Raw genomic sequence first — 14,335 nt, 5'->3', positions numbered from 1 at the left:
CTCCTCACTCCACTGCATATAAATCTCATCCCTCCTTGTCCTTTTTAACGGTGATACTCTCGTTCATCCCCTGCCCCTCAGCACCACGAGCTTTCCACCAATTTCATCAGCACATCTTGGAACTTCGATTATCAACTCGAATGCAATTTAAAGTGTTGAGTGGGCGCTTGAAATTGAGAATTATTGTGAAGTTTCACGAGATTAATCATCGATCAATGGAGATTATTGAGCATCAATTGAAGTAATTGTTAATGAAACCAGACATCGGCATAGTCAAATTTTAATTAAAGCTAAATTTTGAATAAGTCAATTGTTAATATTACTCACCAATTTTTCAATTATTAAATTAATCTTCAATTTAAATATTCAAAGTCCTAATTATTTTATCAATCAATAATTGAGTTCGGAAGATTGACGATTATTCGACTGATCGAAAAATACTCTTATGACATTGAGAAATATTTGCTCAATAGTTAATTGACAATCCTATATTGTCAATTGTTTAGTTATTATTCAATTGAAACATTTAAATTATCAATTATTATATTATTTTTCAAATTTCAATGAAGATAGGGGAGAGTGGGGCAAAATCAAACAGTCGAAAAACAACTGTTTGACGCAATTCAAGCAAAAAAAAATTTTTTAATTATTTTTTAATCTTTTGTTTATTAACTTTTTTTTATTCCTGAGAGTACTGATGAGAATAAGTCTTAAGTAGACTGGAAAATTATTGACAAGTTTTGACGGGAGAAGATTTTGTCAATGGATTAATTGTAAAGAAAATGAACCAGTAAAATCTAAAGTCCAGAGAAGGTCCAGGGGGAGACCCAGAGGAGCAAGGAGGAAATTGAGATGCGCAATTTCAATTGAATGAAAAAAGAAAAGTGTAATCGGCTTAATCTAATCAATTGAATTATAATCCACTGAATTATCAAAGTAATAGAAAATTATTATTTCCATCAGTACTCCCAATAATAACGAAAAGTTAATGAACAGAAGTTGATAATGAAATTTTTTTTGCTTGAATTGTGTCAAATATTCGTTGTTCGACTGCTTCCTTTTGCCCCACTTACCATATACCTTTCGCTTTTTATGGTTTCTCATTCCTTCCTCCCATTTTTGCCGCATATTTATTTTTCCCAATGCTCTTTCCTGAGGTATCTTTCAGCACCGCAGTGCGCTAGCTCCGTAGGGTAGAAACTAGACTATTTTCAAGACAGTGAATGATTGAAATACATAAAATTTTAAATATTTTTATTCTCAGATAGCCCTGCCGAAGAGTGTTCCTTTTATTTACAATATTCTGACAATCTCAATTAACAACATGATGAGTTCAGTCATTACTGTTAAAGAAAAATCGAAGGAAAAAAACAATTCACAACAGATCATTCCCTCTATCGTAAATTCTCATAAATAAATAACGGATATATTCAATGTAACTTATTCAAGGATAACAAATTGATTGACTAATTAGCCACTGATAGGGACATGAATTATCGGATCTTCGTAATGGTTTCTCTCCAGAGAAATCTCTCCCTAATTTGTGCTGTCAGCATTTTCCAAGCGTTTTAAAAGTCATCCTCTAGAGATTGAGTTCAACATTATTTAAATTTCCGTAGATCAAAGAATCTCTGTGATTTTACAATCGCATCGAGCCATTACAAAATTGAAAAAATAGGTGAATTTAATTGCGACAGTTTCTGGAGGTACTAATCCTTCAATTGGCGATGGTAAACCATTAATTACGTTCGTCCAACTAATTTCTTTATTTTCCGCCGGAAAATTTAATTTTTCTAATGATTCCTCATACAAATTCGACTTTAAAAAATCCTACAGTTTTAACAAATTTTATTCGAATGCGACAGACGAGCTCGAATGATGCCCGAAGCTCGCTACGACTGGAGATTGTCGGTGTAATAATCATTAATATCTTCAATTTAATGTTCCCCGTTGTCTCAACGCTCTCGTGGGCCATCAAATTTTCAATTAAAAAATATGTTTAAAACTATTTCTTTTTGACATCCTCCTCCACAGCTTCGTTCTGCTTTCGGAAGCAGTCACCCACTGGGAAGAAATCCCACATTCTTTGTTGATACATATTCCACACGTAAGTCTCTTGACCCGTATACTCAGTGTCTGGTTTATTGATGAGGTGCATGAGGAAGAACCTAGAGCACATAACAATAGGGTCAACAATGCTCTCAAAATTACAAAAAAAAACAAACAATTTCCACTTTATTTGTCACTCACATGTAATTTGCAAGATTATGTTCCTTTTGTACGTGTGTATCGAATCCATGCGGAACAGATTCGAAATAGTCCTTCCCAAGGCCACAAATAAAGCAGTTGCTTTCCATATTGGTTTTGACACTCTCGAGTTGATCACGAAGCTCACCAAAAGCATCGATGATCAAACCTAGAAGCCCAGTCATCGATTCAATAGCGAAGCGGTAACCCGGGGTAATTGAAAAAAAATGTTTTATGATACAAGTGAAAAAAGGACACTTTTTTTGCATGCTTTTCGCGCAACTAACCACCTTTTTTCGCTAGTATTGTATCATGAAATATCGTACGATATGTATTAAAAAATGTACTTCCTGACAAGTGTGATTATTACGGAAATAATTAAGTACTCGTTAACAACTACTTTTTGCGTCCGAATGGAAGCATTGCAATCCTTCGATTTTCACATTCTCTAATTTTGATTGGAAATGATGTAGAATGGTCTGAAACGTAAATATACGAAGTTTGGCACCATGTCTGTATGTGACCACGTCCACCGCCACCTTCCCGGTGGTCGATTTTTAGAAAATTGAGTAGTTAAGGGGCTAAAGTAATTCCAAAAAATTTTAAATTTTATCAGATTATCGGTTTTGATGAGGACTAATTCTGTGCAAAATTTCAGCCCGATCGATCTAATAGTTTTGGAGAACAAGCGATTCGTTTTTAAATAGTTTTCCGCAAATATCTTCAAAATTAGTGGACCGATTTAGATTTTTTTCTTTCAAAATATTCGTCTCGATGTCCTCTACCTAGATCAACAAAAACATAGATACCCGTCCATACAAAGGTTTTGAAATATTTCTCCTTTTCTGTTTTTTAATTAAAATCGTTGTACGCGCGTTAACGTGTGCAAAAATCGAGATATCAACTTAAAATTTGGAGAGAATCTTCCTCCTGTGATAACAAAGGTTCGTATTGAAGACGGGCTCAATCACACCAGTAGTTTCGGAGATATTCAACTTTTTCTGAAAATCTATTATGTTAAATATCTTTAAAACTTCGCAAACGATTCCACTTATGTTTTTTCAAAAGATTCGTCTTCTGAAGATGTCCTCTATCTAGATCAACCAAAACATCTATACCTGTTCATACAAAGTGTTCGAGATATTCGCCTTTTTCTGTTTTTTCATTAAAATCCTTGTACGGGCGCTAACGTGTGCAAAAATCGAGATATCCACTTGTCTTTCAAAATACTCATCTCGATGTCATCTATCCAGATCAATGAAAATATATGTACCCGTTTATACAAAGTTTTGGAGATTCATTTCAATTAATCAACAGAGATTCATTTCAATTAATCAACTTCGTATAAGCGGTTTTACATTTTTGGTGTTCCCTAAATTCTTTGTTCGCACAATAACTTGAGGATAAATTGGGTTGGGAATGTGACGTGAGAAAATAGTTTCTCCTATAAATTGAAAAAGAGAATTGCTATTGATCCATTCGGAAGCTTACTACCAATGGAATTGGTAGAAATAAAAAATTAAAATACAAATAACATAAAGTAACAGTCACATGCTTTCTGCAATATAGGAGCGGTCAACTGCTTGTTTGATTTTCAAAATATTCGTTTCGATGCCTTCTATCTAAATCAATCAAAACATATATACCCGTTCATACAAAGTTTTCGAGATATTCCCGTTTTCCGTTTTTTCACAAAGAACTTTATGTCGCGCCGTGCAATAAGTCGAGTTTTGAGCAGGCTGCGCGAAGCCTAGACTTCTGCACGACTTGACATAAAATATTATAGAGCACTCGGTAATAAANCCGTTTTTTCACAAAGAACTTTATGTCGCGCCGTGCAATAAGTCGAGTTTTGAGCAGGCTGCGCGAAGCCTAGACTTCTGCACGACTTGACATAAAATATTATAGAGCACTCGGTAATAAATTTCGTTTTCAACGAATGTGTGTACAGACCTCACCTTCGGCTCGGCCTGTAAACTACACATTCGTTGAAAACGAAATTTGTGCCCTTGTACTCTAATGTACTATTGTAAACACTCTAGCTTGTGCAAAAATCGAGATATCAACTTGAAATTTGGACAGAAAATATGTGTACCCGCTTATACGAAGTATTCGAAACATCGAAACATTCGAAACATTGTGCTATCGGAAATTTTGATAGCACACATAGAGATGGCAGTAACCATCTAAAATTTTTGCTGTAAGTTAGTGTTGTGAAGCTATAAACTTTTGTAATGTTTCAGACCATTCACAAGCCCGCCATCAATGTACTGATGGCGAAAAAAAAAGACATCACTCAGTAACATGTTCACTGTCACATGGTGCGCTGTCATATGCTCGCTGTCCCCTGCTTGTTTCATTTGTATTGGAATATACTAGAGGAGAGTGGGGCAAAACGAAATACTTTGTCGCATCTAGTTTCAAAGATATTGACGTTTTTCTCTTCAGAATCCTCATTTAAACCAATGTAAAAAATTTTCGTTGATTTTCTCTAGTGAAGTCATTTTCTGCACTATCGAGGTCTTTTGGGCTTGAACTGTGAGGAATATTATCAGTATTATCGGAGTATACATAACTCCATATCGACAAAGTGGGCCCTTTTCATATGGACGTCCACATATTATATATCCATAGCGAAAAATTGCCTCTCCAATTCGATCAATTATTAAACATTTCAAAGAGTCGCAAGAGCTAAGTTTTCCTCATTATCCTCTAAAATTTGATTTAAAAAACTGAGCCGAAAACACTCGAAATCGATAGCTGTCTGATCTGCCGACACCACTAACTCTACTGGCATTTTTCTCAGAGTGAATTTTCCAAGTTTTTCTCTATTCCATTTTTATTAATTTTCAATTGAAAAATCCACGGGAAAAACAGTGTCAAATTGCCAAGAACTTTCAAAACCGCCTAAATTTATTGACTTCGAAGGCGTTTGTTGATGAATTGTTTAATCTATTCCGATAAACGCCTGGAAAGGCGGCGATACTTTCACTAGAAATTCTACGAAAAAAAAAAAGTTTTCCAGTTTTCCAGTGAAAGTGCTAAGATTTCTCATTCTTTTTTCTCCCACGTGTTCAAACTGTAAAAGAACCCTAAATACTTGCCTTGAATGATAGCAAGCAGGATGACGATGACAAAGAAGAAGAAGGTGATATCAAATATAATCCTATACAATTCCGAGTCATCCCCATCAGGTGCTTCAATCTCATCTCCAATGCCCCCACCAGCTCTGACCCCCTTATAAAGATGGAAAGTGAAACAGGACAACATATCATGACACTTCTTGTCCACCTCCCCCTCCTCCTCCTCCTGCACATAGAACTTCCTGAAGAAGTTGAAGGCAATAACCGTGTAAATATACACAATAATAGTCAACAATCCCACAGTCATGAGCAGTTGCTTTCCATTGTGCGTAACAGACTGAAGAATCGTTCTCAAGGCCTTGATTCCCACCGCAACATCAAGCAGATGAGCAGCAAAGAAAAAATAGTTATAATTTCCAGCGATCGAGAATGTGAGATAAAACAGACTATACAAGAATGAATTATCAGTGATGGTGACACCACCCTTCCAAATCTGATATCTCCAGTCGATAGACGTAATCCAGTGAATAGGCCCACTGCCCCCCTCCTCTTGTTGACTGAACGATGTCTTCTCCATTCCAAGAAGATTACTGATGTAATCAAAATCATACGTCTCACTGTACTTCGTCCTGACCTTCTTCTTTACGAATTTATCCCAATAGTTAACCGGAAATGATTTAGCTGATATGACCATTTTGTCCCAGTGTGCCTTGATATCGTCCTCATCAGGGCTTTCAGCAATATACAACCCATCAAACTCTACTCTCCTAGCAATTTCCTTTTCTCTTTTGAAGATAGCCAATGGTACTTTAAGTTGATAGTAAGCAACAAGCATGGCAAGTGAAACCATAGTATGTACGACAGCCATGAATCTCATAACATAAGACATGTACTGATAATCCTCGGGGACATCGACATACTCCAGAAGGTCCTCCATGTCCTCTCCAGAGCCCTCTCCCCCTCCACTCCCCTCGAAAGCCCCCCCTCCGGAGCCAGATCCTTCACCAGACGCTTCCCCAATCATCTCAGTCAGTGATTCCTTGCTGCTGTCATCACCAGTAGCCTCGAGCGACGTCACCCTGTAGCAAAGTAGAGTGAAGTTGATGGAGAAGGCAAGCACCAGAGCAATCCACTTGAGACTGTAGAACTTCCTGGCCAAATAGGAGACAATCCTCTTACCATATTGAGAGTCTGTCCCATGAACTGCTGCAGGTTCCACCGAAGGGACTTGTTTGTTGGCAGCAATGGCAGCCATTGCAGCTTCCTGGGCAGCTGCAGCCTCAGCAGCTGCAGCTGCCTCTGCCCTCGCCTGCTCACCTCCAAGCAGCTCTGTCAATGTCATCGGTCCCTCTGACTCTCCAGGTCTGTTGGCTTCGTCACCTGCGCCCTCCTCTGGAGTACTCTCCCCAGCCTCCTCCATACTAGACTGCGGGGTCAACGTATTCGACTCGTGTGCCGCTATCTTTATCTGCCCCCCATCCTCCTTCGTTATATCCATGCCAAATGCTTGGATCTGCAGATTAGATTCGTCTGGCGTTGCTGGTAGTGCTGGCAAGTGCCTCAGTGGCTTCTCCTCCTCCTTCACCTCAACCACTTCCTCTTCTGTATTTGGTCCCCTCATCAATGTCAACAGGATCTTCAAGAAGTAATTGAGAACAACTCCAACACCGAATCCGGAATAGTAGACTGCATAGAACATCATCCTGAAGAAGCCGACGAATAATTCAGGGATTGTCATCTGCTGCATCTCAGCTATTTTGGTCTTGATATTTCCAGGTGAGAGCATGGAGACGAAGAGGGAGAGCCCGTCTTTGAAAACTTGCAGGCCTCTTCTGAATGGATCCTTGTTCTTCTCCTCTTCTTCGTCACCCAGGTAAGTGTAGGAGGACTCTCTGACTTTATTGAGACCGCCCGAGTCCTCCACTGCCATCAGCGAGCTTGCGTGCTGCATCTCGAAGATTGCGTCCTCACAGAAGTTTATAAATGTCTCCAGTAATTCCTTGTCTCCAGCGTCTACTACTGTTGTGTAAAAGTACTGTCTCTTTGATTCCTTGATCTGGGGCTTCTCCCACTGCTCAATATTCGATTCTTTTATTTCGAAGTACACTCGTTCAATCTTCTTCTGGCCATTTAGAATTTCTATTCTACCGAGGAAGGGCTCGAAGTAGTTCAGGACTGAGCCTGCTGTCTCCAGGAATCGGGCAAGTCGAGGCTCGTTGGGCATGTGCTCTGACAGATTAGTTAGCAGCACTGCAAGGTTGAAGCCAATCTCCTTGGCAGGCTCGTGGAAACGTCCCATGAATGCTGCATAATTGATCTTGCCATCGTGATTAGTCTCGCAGCAAGCTAACATGAATTCTATCTCCTCGGGGGTGTAACTCTTCTGCTGCTCCATTTTTTCCTTGAAGTCCTTGGGGTGAACCCAGCCGTCATTATTAGGATCGATTTCCAGGAAGCTTGGAGATGTCACCAAGTCCTTCAGCTTGAGGAACATGTCGAAGTACTTGAGAATTAGCTCGACGTTTCCTGCGGATTCTACTAGTGTGTCCACCATCTGCTTCCCGATGGTTCCGTTGACGACGTTTCCTTCAAGCATGGACAGCATCATTGTGATCATGTCTTTTTGGAGGTTGAGGAGCTCCTTCAGGAGGTCAACTTGACTCGTATGCTTCGATAGTTTGTCCTGCATGTGAGAGAATAAGAAGAGAAAACCTCCCACTGCGTCCCAGAGACGAGAGTGGGCGAGTGCTTGCTGATTCTGGGTGCAAGGACCCTGGATCACTTCAGTCAATGTGTTGAAGACTTGACTGGCTACACCAATGGCTTTGAAGAAGTTTGCTTTTCCTGCTGGGTCGATGAGCTCTTTGCTGGAGTAGTGCCAGTAGAAATCCATTATCGACTCCTGGAGCCGCAGGAGGTAGTCTACAGTGCAGATGACAACGTTCACTGTGGTTGTGTTCCCTGCTTGAGTTCTCAGGTAATTCTGCCACTCCAGATTGTGACCCTCACAGGTAAGTTGAATGAACCTGAACAGTGCACAGGTGAATTCGGCGTCGTGCATGTTCTTCTCGCCAGCTGCGCCATCGGAACCGACTCCCAAACCCTCGGCTTTCGTGTTCCTTTCGAAGGCGTCGAGGTCCAGGACACTGCACGAGTTCATCAGACCGGCTATTGAGGTGAAGAAACCGACGTCTTTCTTCTCTTTCAGGTGGTTCAACATTCCTTTTTGGATCTCGATGTTACCACCACGGAGGATTGATATTCCGAGTTCCAGGGTTTTCATCACCATTTCACTGGGAATCCCCTTGCAGGCTGATATGTGGAGCAGCACCATCTCGGCTACACCTCTGTCTGCCAGACGGGTTTGGTGAAAGAGGAGCTTTTGCTTTTCCATCTCTTGTTCCTACAGGAGGGGAAAATGAAGAATTTATGAGTAAAATCAGATCTTCAAGGCGTTGATGGGGAATTTTCCAACGAAAATTTTTCGATTTCTTTGTGAAATTCGAGTTCCTTTTCAGGGAATTTCAAATATATTTTCATTGAAATTAGTATTCATTTTTAAGGATCGAATGAAAATTGAATTCTTCATCAATTCCGTAATAACAATTAATGGGGAAAACGAAAATTCGTGCAAATATTTAAATCGAGTCATTGTTGGAATTCTTGTGCTAATAAAATTTGGTAACTTCATCTTATTCATGTGTCAACATTGAATGAAAGTAACGATGTTAAAAATAGTATTGATCACCGACGAATGTATTTTTATAGTATTAAGAAGCGAGTGAGGTAAAATGTACACCTAGACGCAAGTCTAGTATGCAAAAGCTTGTGAGTTCGATCCCAAGTGGAACCGAATTTTTCAACTGGTGGCTCCGGCGAGTGGGAGATTGCTAATAGAGTAACCGCCTGTACTGGCATGGGTTTCTTGTGGTTTCCTATGCTACTCCTATGTTCTATACTATTTATTTATCCTTGCCATATATACTCTATTCGAGTTTTTACATATTTGCGGTTCCATGAAATAATAAAATAATTTGAATTCAATCTTTCGATTGTTTGCGTTATACCAACCAATTACTGTCTGAAAGACCGAAAATGCAATCCAATGACACTGAGCCCGATAAATCGCCATTCTTTCGGGCCCAGTGATATTGTTACGTCTCAAATGGTTTACACTCAATTGTCTGTTGGATTAATTTGAGGAATTGTTAAATTGACCCTTTGGTCGGTAACTCCAGGTGCTGAGGGAAACTATCTCCTTAAGTAGGTTCCACTAATCAACTACTACGCGCAGTTGACCAATCAAGACACGATTTAGAGTGTTTCAGAGTGTTTTAGAGTGTTTTTATTTAATAACTTGGTTTTATTACATTGTTTCACCATTGTAGGTTCAGGGTTTTTTAAGTAACTCTTGTGGGTTGACTTTTATTAAGGCCTAAATGTTCTTGTTTTGATTTGGTTTTATTTTATGATTCAACTTCTATTTGTTTAAATTGGTATTTGTGATTAAGTTCCGAACACTTTGAATTTTGACTTTGGGTATTTGGAGTTGAAGTATTCACTGAGACTTTACTTGGACTTGAAGTTTCACTTTAAGATTTTTAGAGAAAGTTATTCCTGTCTCTTTGACCGTGGATATAGAAGTGAATTTACTAAAATGAGATTTGAATATCTTAGGGCTGCTTAGGGTTCACGCGTGGGCGTACACGCTCTAGTTTCTGAGGGTTGGATTAGTTCATTAGGGATGATGCTGAGGAGAGAGACGAACCGATTGGTTTTAGGTCAATCGGGGAGCCTCGAAAGTCGTGATTGGATTAGGAGCAATTAAGGGTGCGTGTTCGGTTTACAATTTCAGAATGCTAGTGCTTATCTTAAAGATTTAGTTAGTTCTTTTTCATGTTTTTTGATAATTTATTATGCATGTGTGCATACGACTGGTTTTCGGCTTCGTTTCAAATGTGGGAAAGCTAGTTTTATGATTTTCTCAGGAAAAAATGTGGTCTGGACACTTGAGTATTATTTCTGTTTGAAACTAAATAATATTCTAATTTACTACGTTTGAAAAAATATAATTGGGAATTGGGACTTATATACTAATTGTTGGTAACACTCAACAGTCGATAAGGTAAATGAGAAATTGAGCTAGCGCCATCAGGTGGCTAATCGTAGGGACGTAACAATATCATAGTGCATAGTTCATCAGGCGATAATAAGTATTATGTGACTCATGCGATTATATATAAAGTCACATTCGTCAGATAATACTTTTAACCAGAGTAAATATGCTCACTTATAAACAATGTTATTATCCACTTGTTTTGTGAGCTGCGCTTCATTTAAGATGCTATTACATGAATTATTTCTTCGTCTAGATGATTCAGTGGAAAATCAATGCTTCTAAGCATCAAGAAGCGAAGAGAAATGGCTAACAACCCTCTTCTCATATTCAAGAAGTTTCTGCTTGACATTTTAAATGTTCTTACCATCAATTTGTGCATTGGCCTCTTCGGGAAGCATGAACAGAATAATTACTCTCAGTAAACCTTTTCAAATTATTAACCACACGAATGTAACAAGACAACAACAATTAATAGGTCAAGTTCTACGATGAAGATGGCAGAGATTTACAGAACAAGAAAATACTGATGATAACGACGAGGATCAAGACACTAGATTGTCTTACCAATATGAGTCTATGCGTCGGCTGCTGGCCGATACAGAAAGTTCGGAAAAGAGAATAGTTACGTGCATTAATAGTCAAATTTTCTATAATACGAGACCTCATCACTTTGGGAGAAAATCGCATTCAGTGTTAGACAAAGTCTATTGAATATGATAGCAACTTCAACTTACGTGAATGGAGGGTCCACTCTCCTCGCCCTCGCCCCCACCTTCCTCAGCCTCTCCTTCTTCTTCCTCTTCACCGCAGGATTTCGAGATAATCTGGGCGTAACTCATGTAAAGGGGATCCTCTTGGAGAGCTCCAGAGCGCTCAGTCATTGCTCCTCGACAGAAAGTCGTTACAAGTTGAGTTAGAGGATCGGGCTTGCCTTCTTCCTCTGCTTTATCCATTTTCTTCAACTCTGCATCTTCAAACGATTGCTGTACGATTTAATTGACATCATTAGTCTTTCAACTCGACTATTTCTAGAGGAAAATTTTTTTTTATAAATATTATAATTGGATTTACCGTCAATTCTTCAATCATTATCTCCTGCCCAACATTTTCATCCTGAAGCCACAGCTCGTAATAAGTTCTTGCAAAAATGTTGATTGCACGATGTCTACAAATTATTTTTTGCGATTAAAGTCTTATGATGATTTTCATGAAGAAGAGATTTCTATTCTTCACGATAACTTTTATAATTCATTCGTTGAAAGCTGAACATCACTCGATACATTTTAGTTGCGAAGCGATAAAACCATTTAAGTCAACTTATCTGTTAGCTGAGTTTTCGGTGAATATCTTTGAATTTAAGATAGCAAGTTTTTCGTAAAAACTGTCTGTTGCGTGCCGATACACGCAATTTCGAATTTAATATAAAATAATTAAATATTGGAGAAAATTTCCACTCCTATCCCTTCATACCCCTCATACTCATCCGTCATTCATTTCTTTGAATTCCCTTTTTTTCGTGGTATTTGGCGCGTCTTGGGGAAAAACGTCTCTACCTTTCGTTAAGAGAATTGTAAAAAGACCATTAGCAAAATTCCCTCAGCAATATTCTTAATCCTCGACAATTTCGTTTCCATTTTTAACAAAAGATTTATTTTCTCATACTGTACCCTCGAATCGTCTATTATTTTATTAGTCGCTCTTAACGATTATGACCCACAATTTCTGTCATTTCCAAAATTTCATCTCTATTAAACAAGGTCCTAATCCACAAAACCATTATGTCCTTGCCATCATTATTACCCTTTTCAGACATGCCCGATCCTCCCTTTCGTTCCAGGCGGAAAGTCATATTTTCCCCGTCCCAGGTGCACATGCTATTTTCCGCCACGGCGAGCGCGAAGTGCACATTTCCAAATCTGACTCTTTGCCTACCCCGTGACGGAAAATAATGTCCCGACCACGGGAGATTAAATAAAGGACCCTTATCCAGGCGCTTACCAGGGGGATTCTTCACGTAATTCTGCTTGTGGACACGACCCCTTTATTTTCCCTTCCTAGGTATGGAATAAACTATTTTAACACGCCTGCAAAGAGTTTGTATTTTGATTTCTGATGAGCGGGAGGAAAGTACTCGCTTTTCGCTCTAGGGTAGAAAGTACTTAGTTTCCTCCCGCTTATCAGAGAGCAAAGTACAAATTTTTCGCCACGGCGGGCGAACAGGTCATATTTTCCTCCCGCTTCGCCTGACTTTACGCCTACGCCGAGACGGAAAATCGCGTTCTAACCACGGGAGGTAATAGTATATTCCCTCCCTAGGTTAGAAATATACTATTAACCGGAGATACTCCCTAATATTGCCTGAATTTTGAATCCGAATGGGAAAAATTTTTTTGTTCAGCGATTGGTTTTCTGCAGGAAAACAATAGAAACCCCTCCGCCTCACCTCCTACATTTCCTCCTCGCCCGATTATCCTTAATTTTGCTATGTTACACTTAGTTACACTAAATTTATCAGTACATCAATCATAACAAAAAAAATTCTTTTTGCTTTAGATACGAAGATATTTATTGAAAACTGATCAATAGTGAAAATCGACTAAAACAGTTTCACCACTTGGCTCTTGATTTCATCAATGTCACCTGTTACCTTCTCAACTTATAAAGTGGTTCACTACGGAGACACGCCATAGCTGCTCGTTTTCTTGCAGCGCATAGCACACGTTTCCATCCGTCTCTGGATGGTGGTGGCTTTGTTGCCTGTTAGCCAGCATGCAGAAACACACACAACACTAAATTTGTTAAAGAATAATATCATAAAAACTGAGATTGAAAAGACTTTAATGATTAGTTTCACGAGAAAAAAAACTCAATTAGAAACATAAATAAACGAAATGGGATACCTGGGTAAGGAATGTAGGGGAGTTTGACGGAAACAAGCGATAACCGCTCGTTTCCTTTCAATCGATACCACGGATCTATAAATATTCTTGCTCTGCTGCTGAGGATGATCTATCTACTCGTATTTAACAAGAAAATAAATTCAAATAATATTAATACAAAATGAATTAAATTGAATTGACTAACGAATTCGTGAAATGAGATGAGTCCACTCGAGTGCTAGGGTCAAAAGTTTTTGATGAATAATTCGAATCTAGGTGGACAAGTATGAAAAAATTCCACGGAAAAATCGAGGACTTTCCCTAAGAAATTCTATTGGAGTTCTCTTGGAATTTTAGCGGAAATTCAATTCGATTTATCACCCAATTTGTATTGAAAATTATCTAACTTTGCCGTGTGCATTTTTTTTATTTTCTTGGGATTTTTTCCGCAGAATATGAAGGAAACCCCGCCACGCGTCCTTTTCCTTTAATTACAATTGACTGGCTAACCGGAAAAATAGGGATGGGCAATAATATTAGATTTTGTCAATATTAAAAAGGGATTATCTCCTTATATTGTTCAAAGTTTAGCTATATTTAACAAATCAAAAATATTATAAAATTTATCAACTAAATTTTCCGATTGATGGCGAATAAAATATTTGATAATATTGAAATGTAATTTTTTAGTTAACAGGCTAATTCTAAATTTAGATACTTGATTTTTGATTATCCAAATAATCGTGAATCTTCCGACCTAAATTATTGGTTGATAGAATATTTCGAAATTTAAATGTACAAATTGATCGTTAAGTTAATATTAAAAATTTTAAGATTTATGTTGAAGATTGACAACTTCACAATATAACGGTCATTATGAGTGATTGATATGCCTATCACTGCGAAAAAATTTGACTTTGTCAATTGAAGTGTCTGAAGAATTACATTAGTTGTTAGAACAACATATTTCCCAAAATTCTTAAAAAAAAAAACAAATCATTTCGAAC

At 38.4% G+C, this 14,335-nt stretch overlaps 1 protein-coding gene across 1 annotated transcript in view; it reads right to left on the bottom strand.

Moving 5' to 3' along the window:
* Positions 1 to 1,237: 1,237 nt before the first annotated feature.
* Positions 1,238 to 14,335, bottom strand: part of LOC107045879 (ryanodine receptor) — a 111,369-nt gene continuing 98,271 nt past the window's right edge. The window contains 9 exon segments of the mRNA XM_029126650.1: positions 1,238 to 2,082; positions 2,084 to 2,168; positions 2,251 to 2,416; positions 5,352 to 8,733; positions 10,814 to 10,834; positions 11,014 to 11,034; positions 11,184 to 11,432; positions 11,521 to 11,614; positions 13,350 to 13,462. Of these exon segments, the coding sequence (XP_028982483.1) occupies positions 1,987 to 2,082; positions 2,084 to 2,168; positions 2,251 to 2,416; positions 5,352 to 8,733; positions 10,814 to 10,834; positions 11,014 to 11,034; positions 11,184 to 11,432; positions 11,521 to 11,614; positions 13,350 to 13,462 (4,227 nt within the window). The 3' untranslated portion in view covers positions 1,238 to 1,986.

Source organism: Diachasma alloeum, unplaced genomic scaffold, assembly GCF_001412515.2.
Source record: "Diachasma alloeum isolate Michigan unplaced genomic scaffold, Dall2.0 Dall_scaffold_00181, whole genome shotgun sequence".
Lineage (NCBI taxonomy): Eukaryota > Metazoa > Arthropoda > Insecta > Hymenoptera > Braconidae > Diachasma > Diachasma alloeum.
The sequence above is the reverse complement of the archived record's forward strand: the minus strand, read 5'-3'. Positions and strand labels throughout refer to the sequence as shown.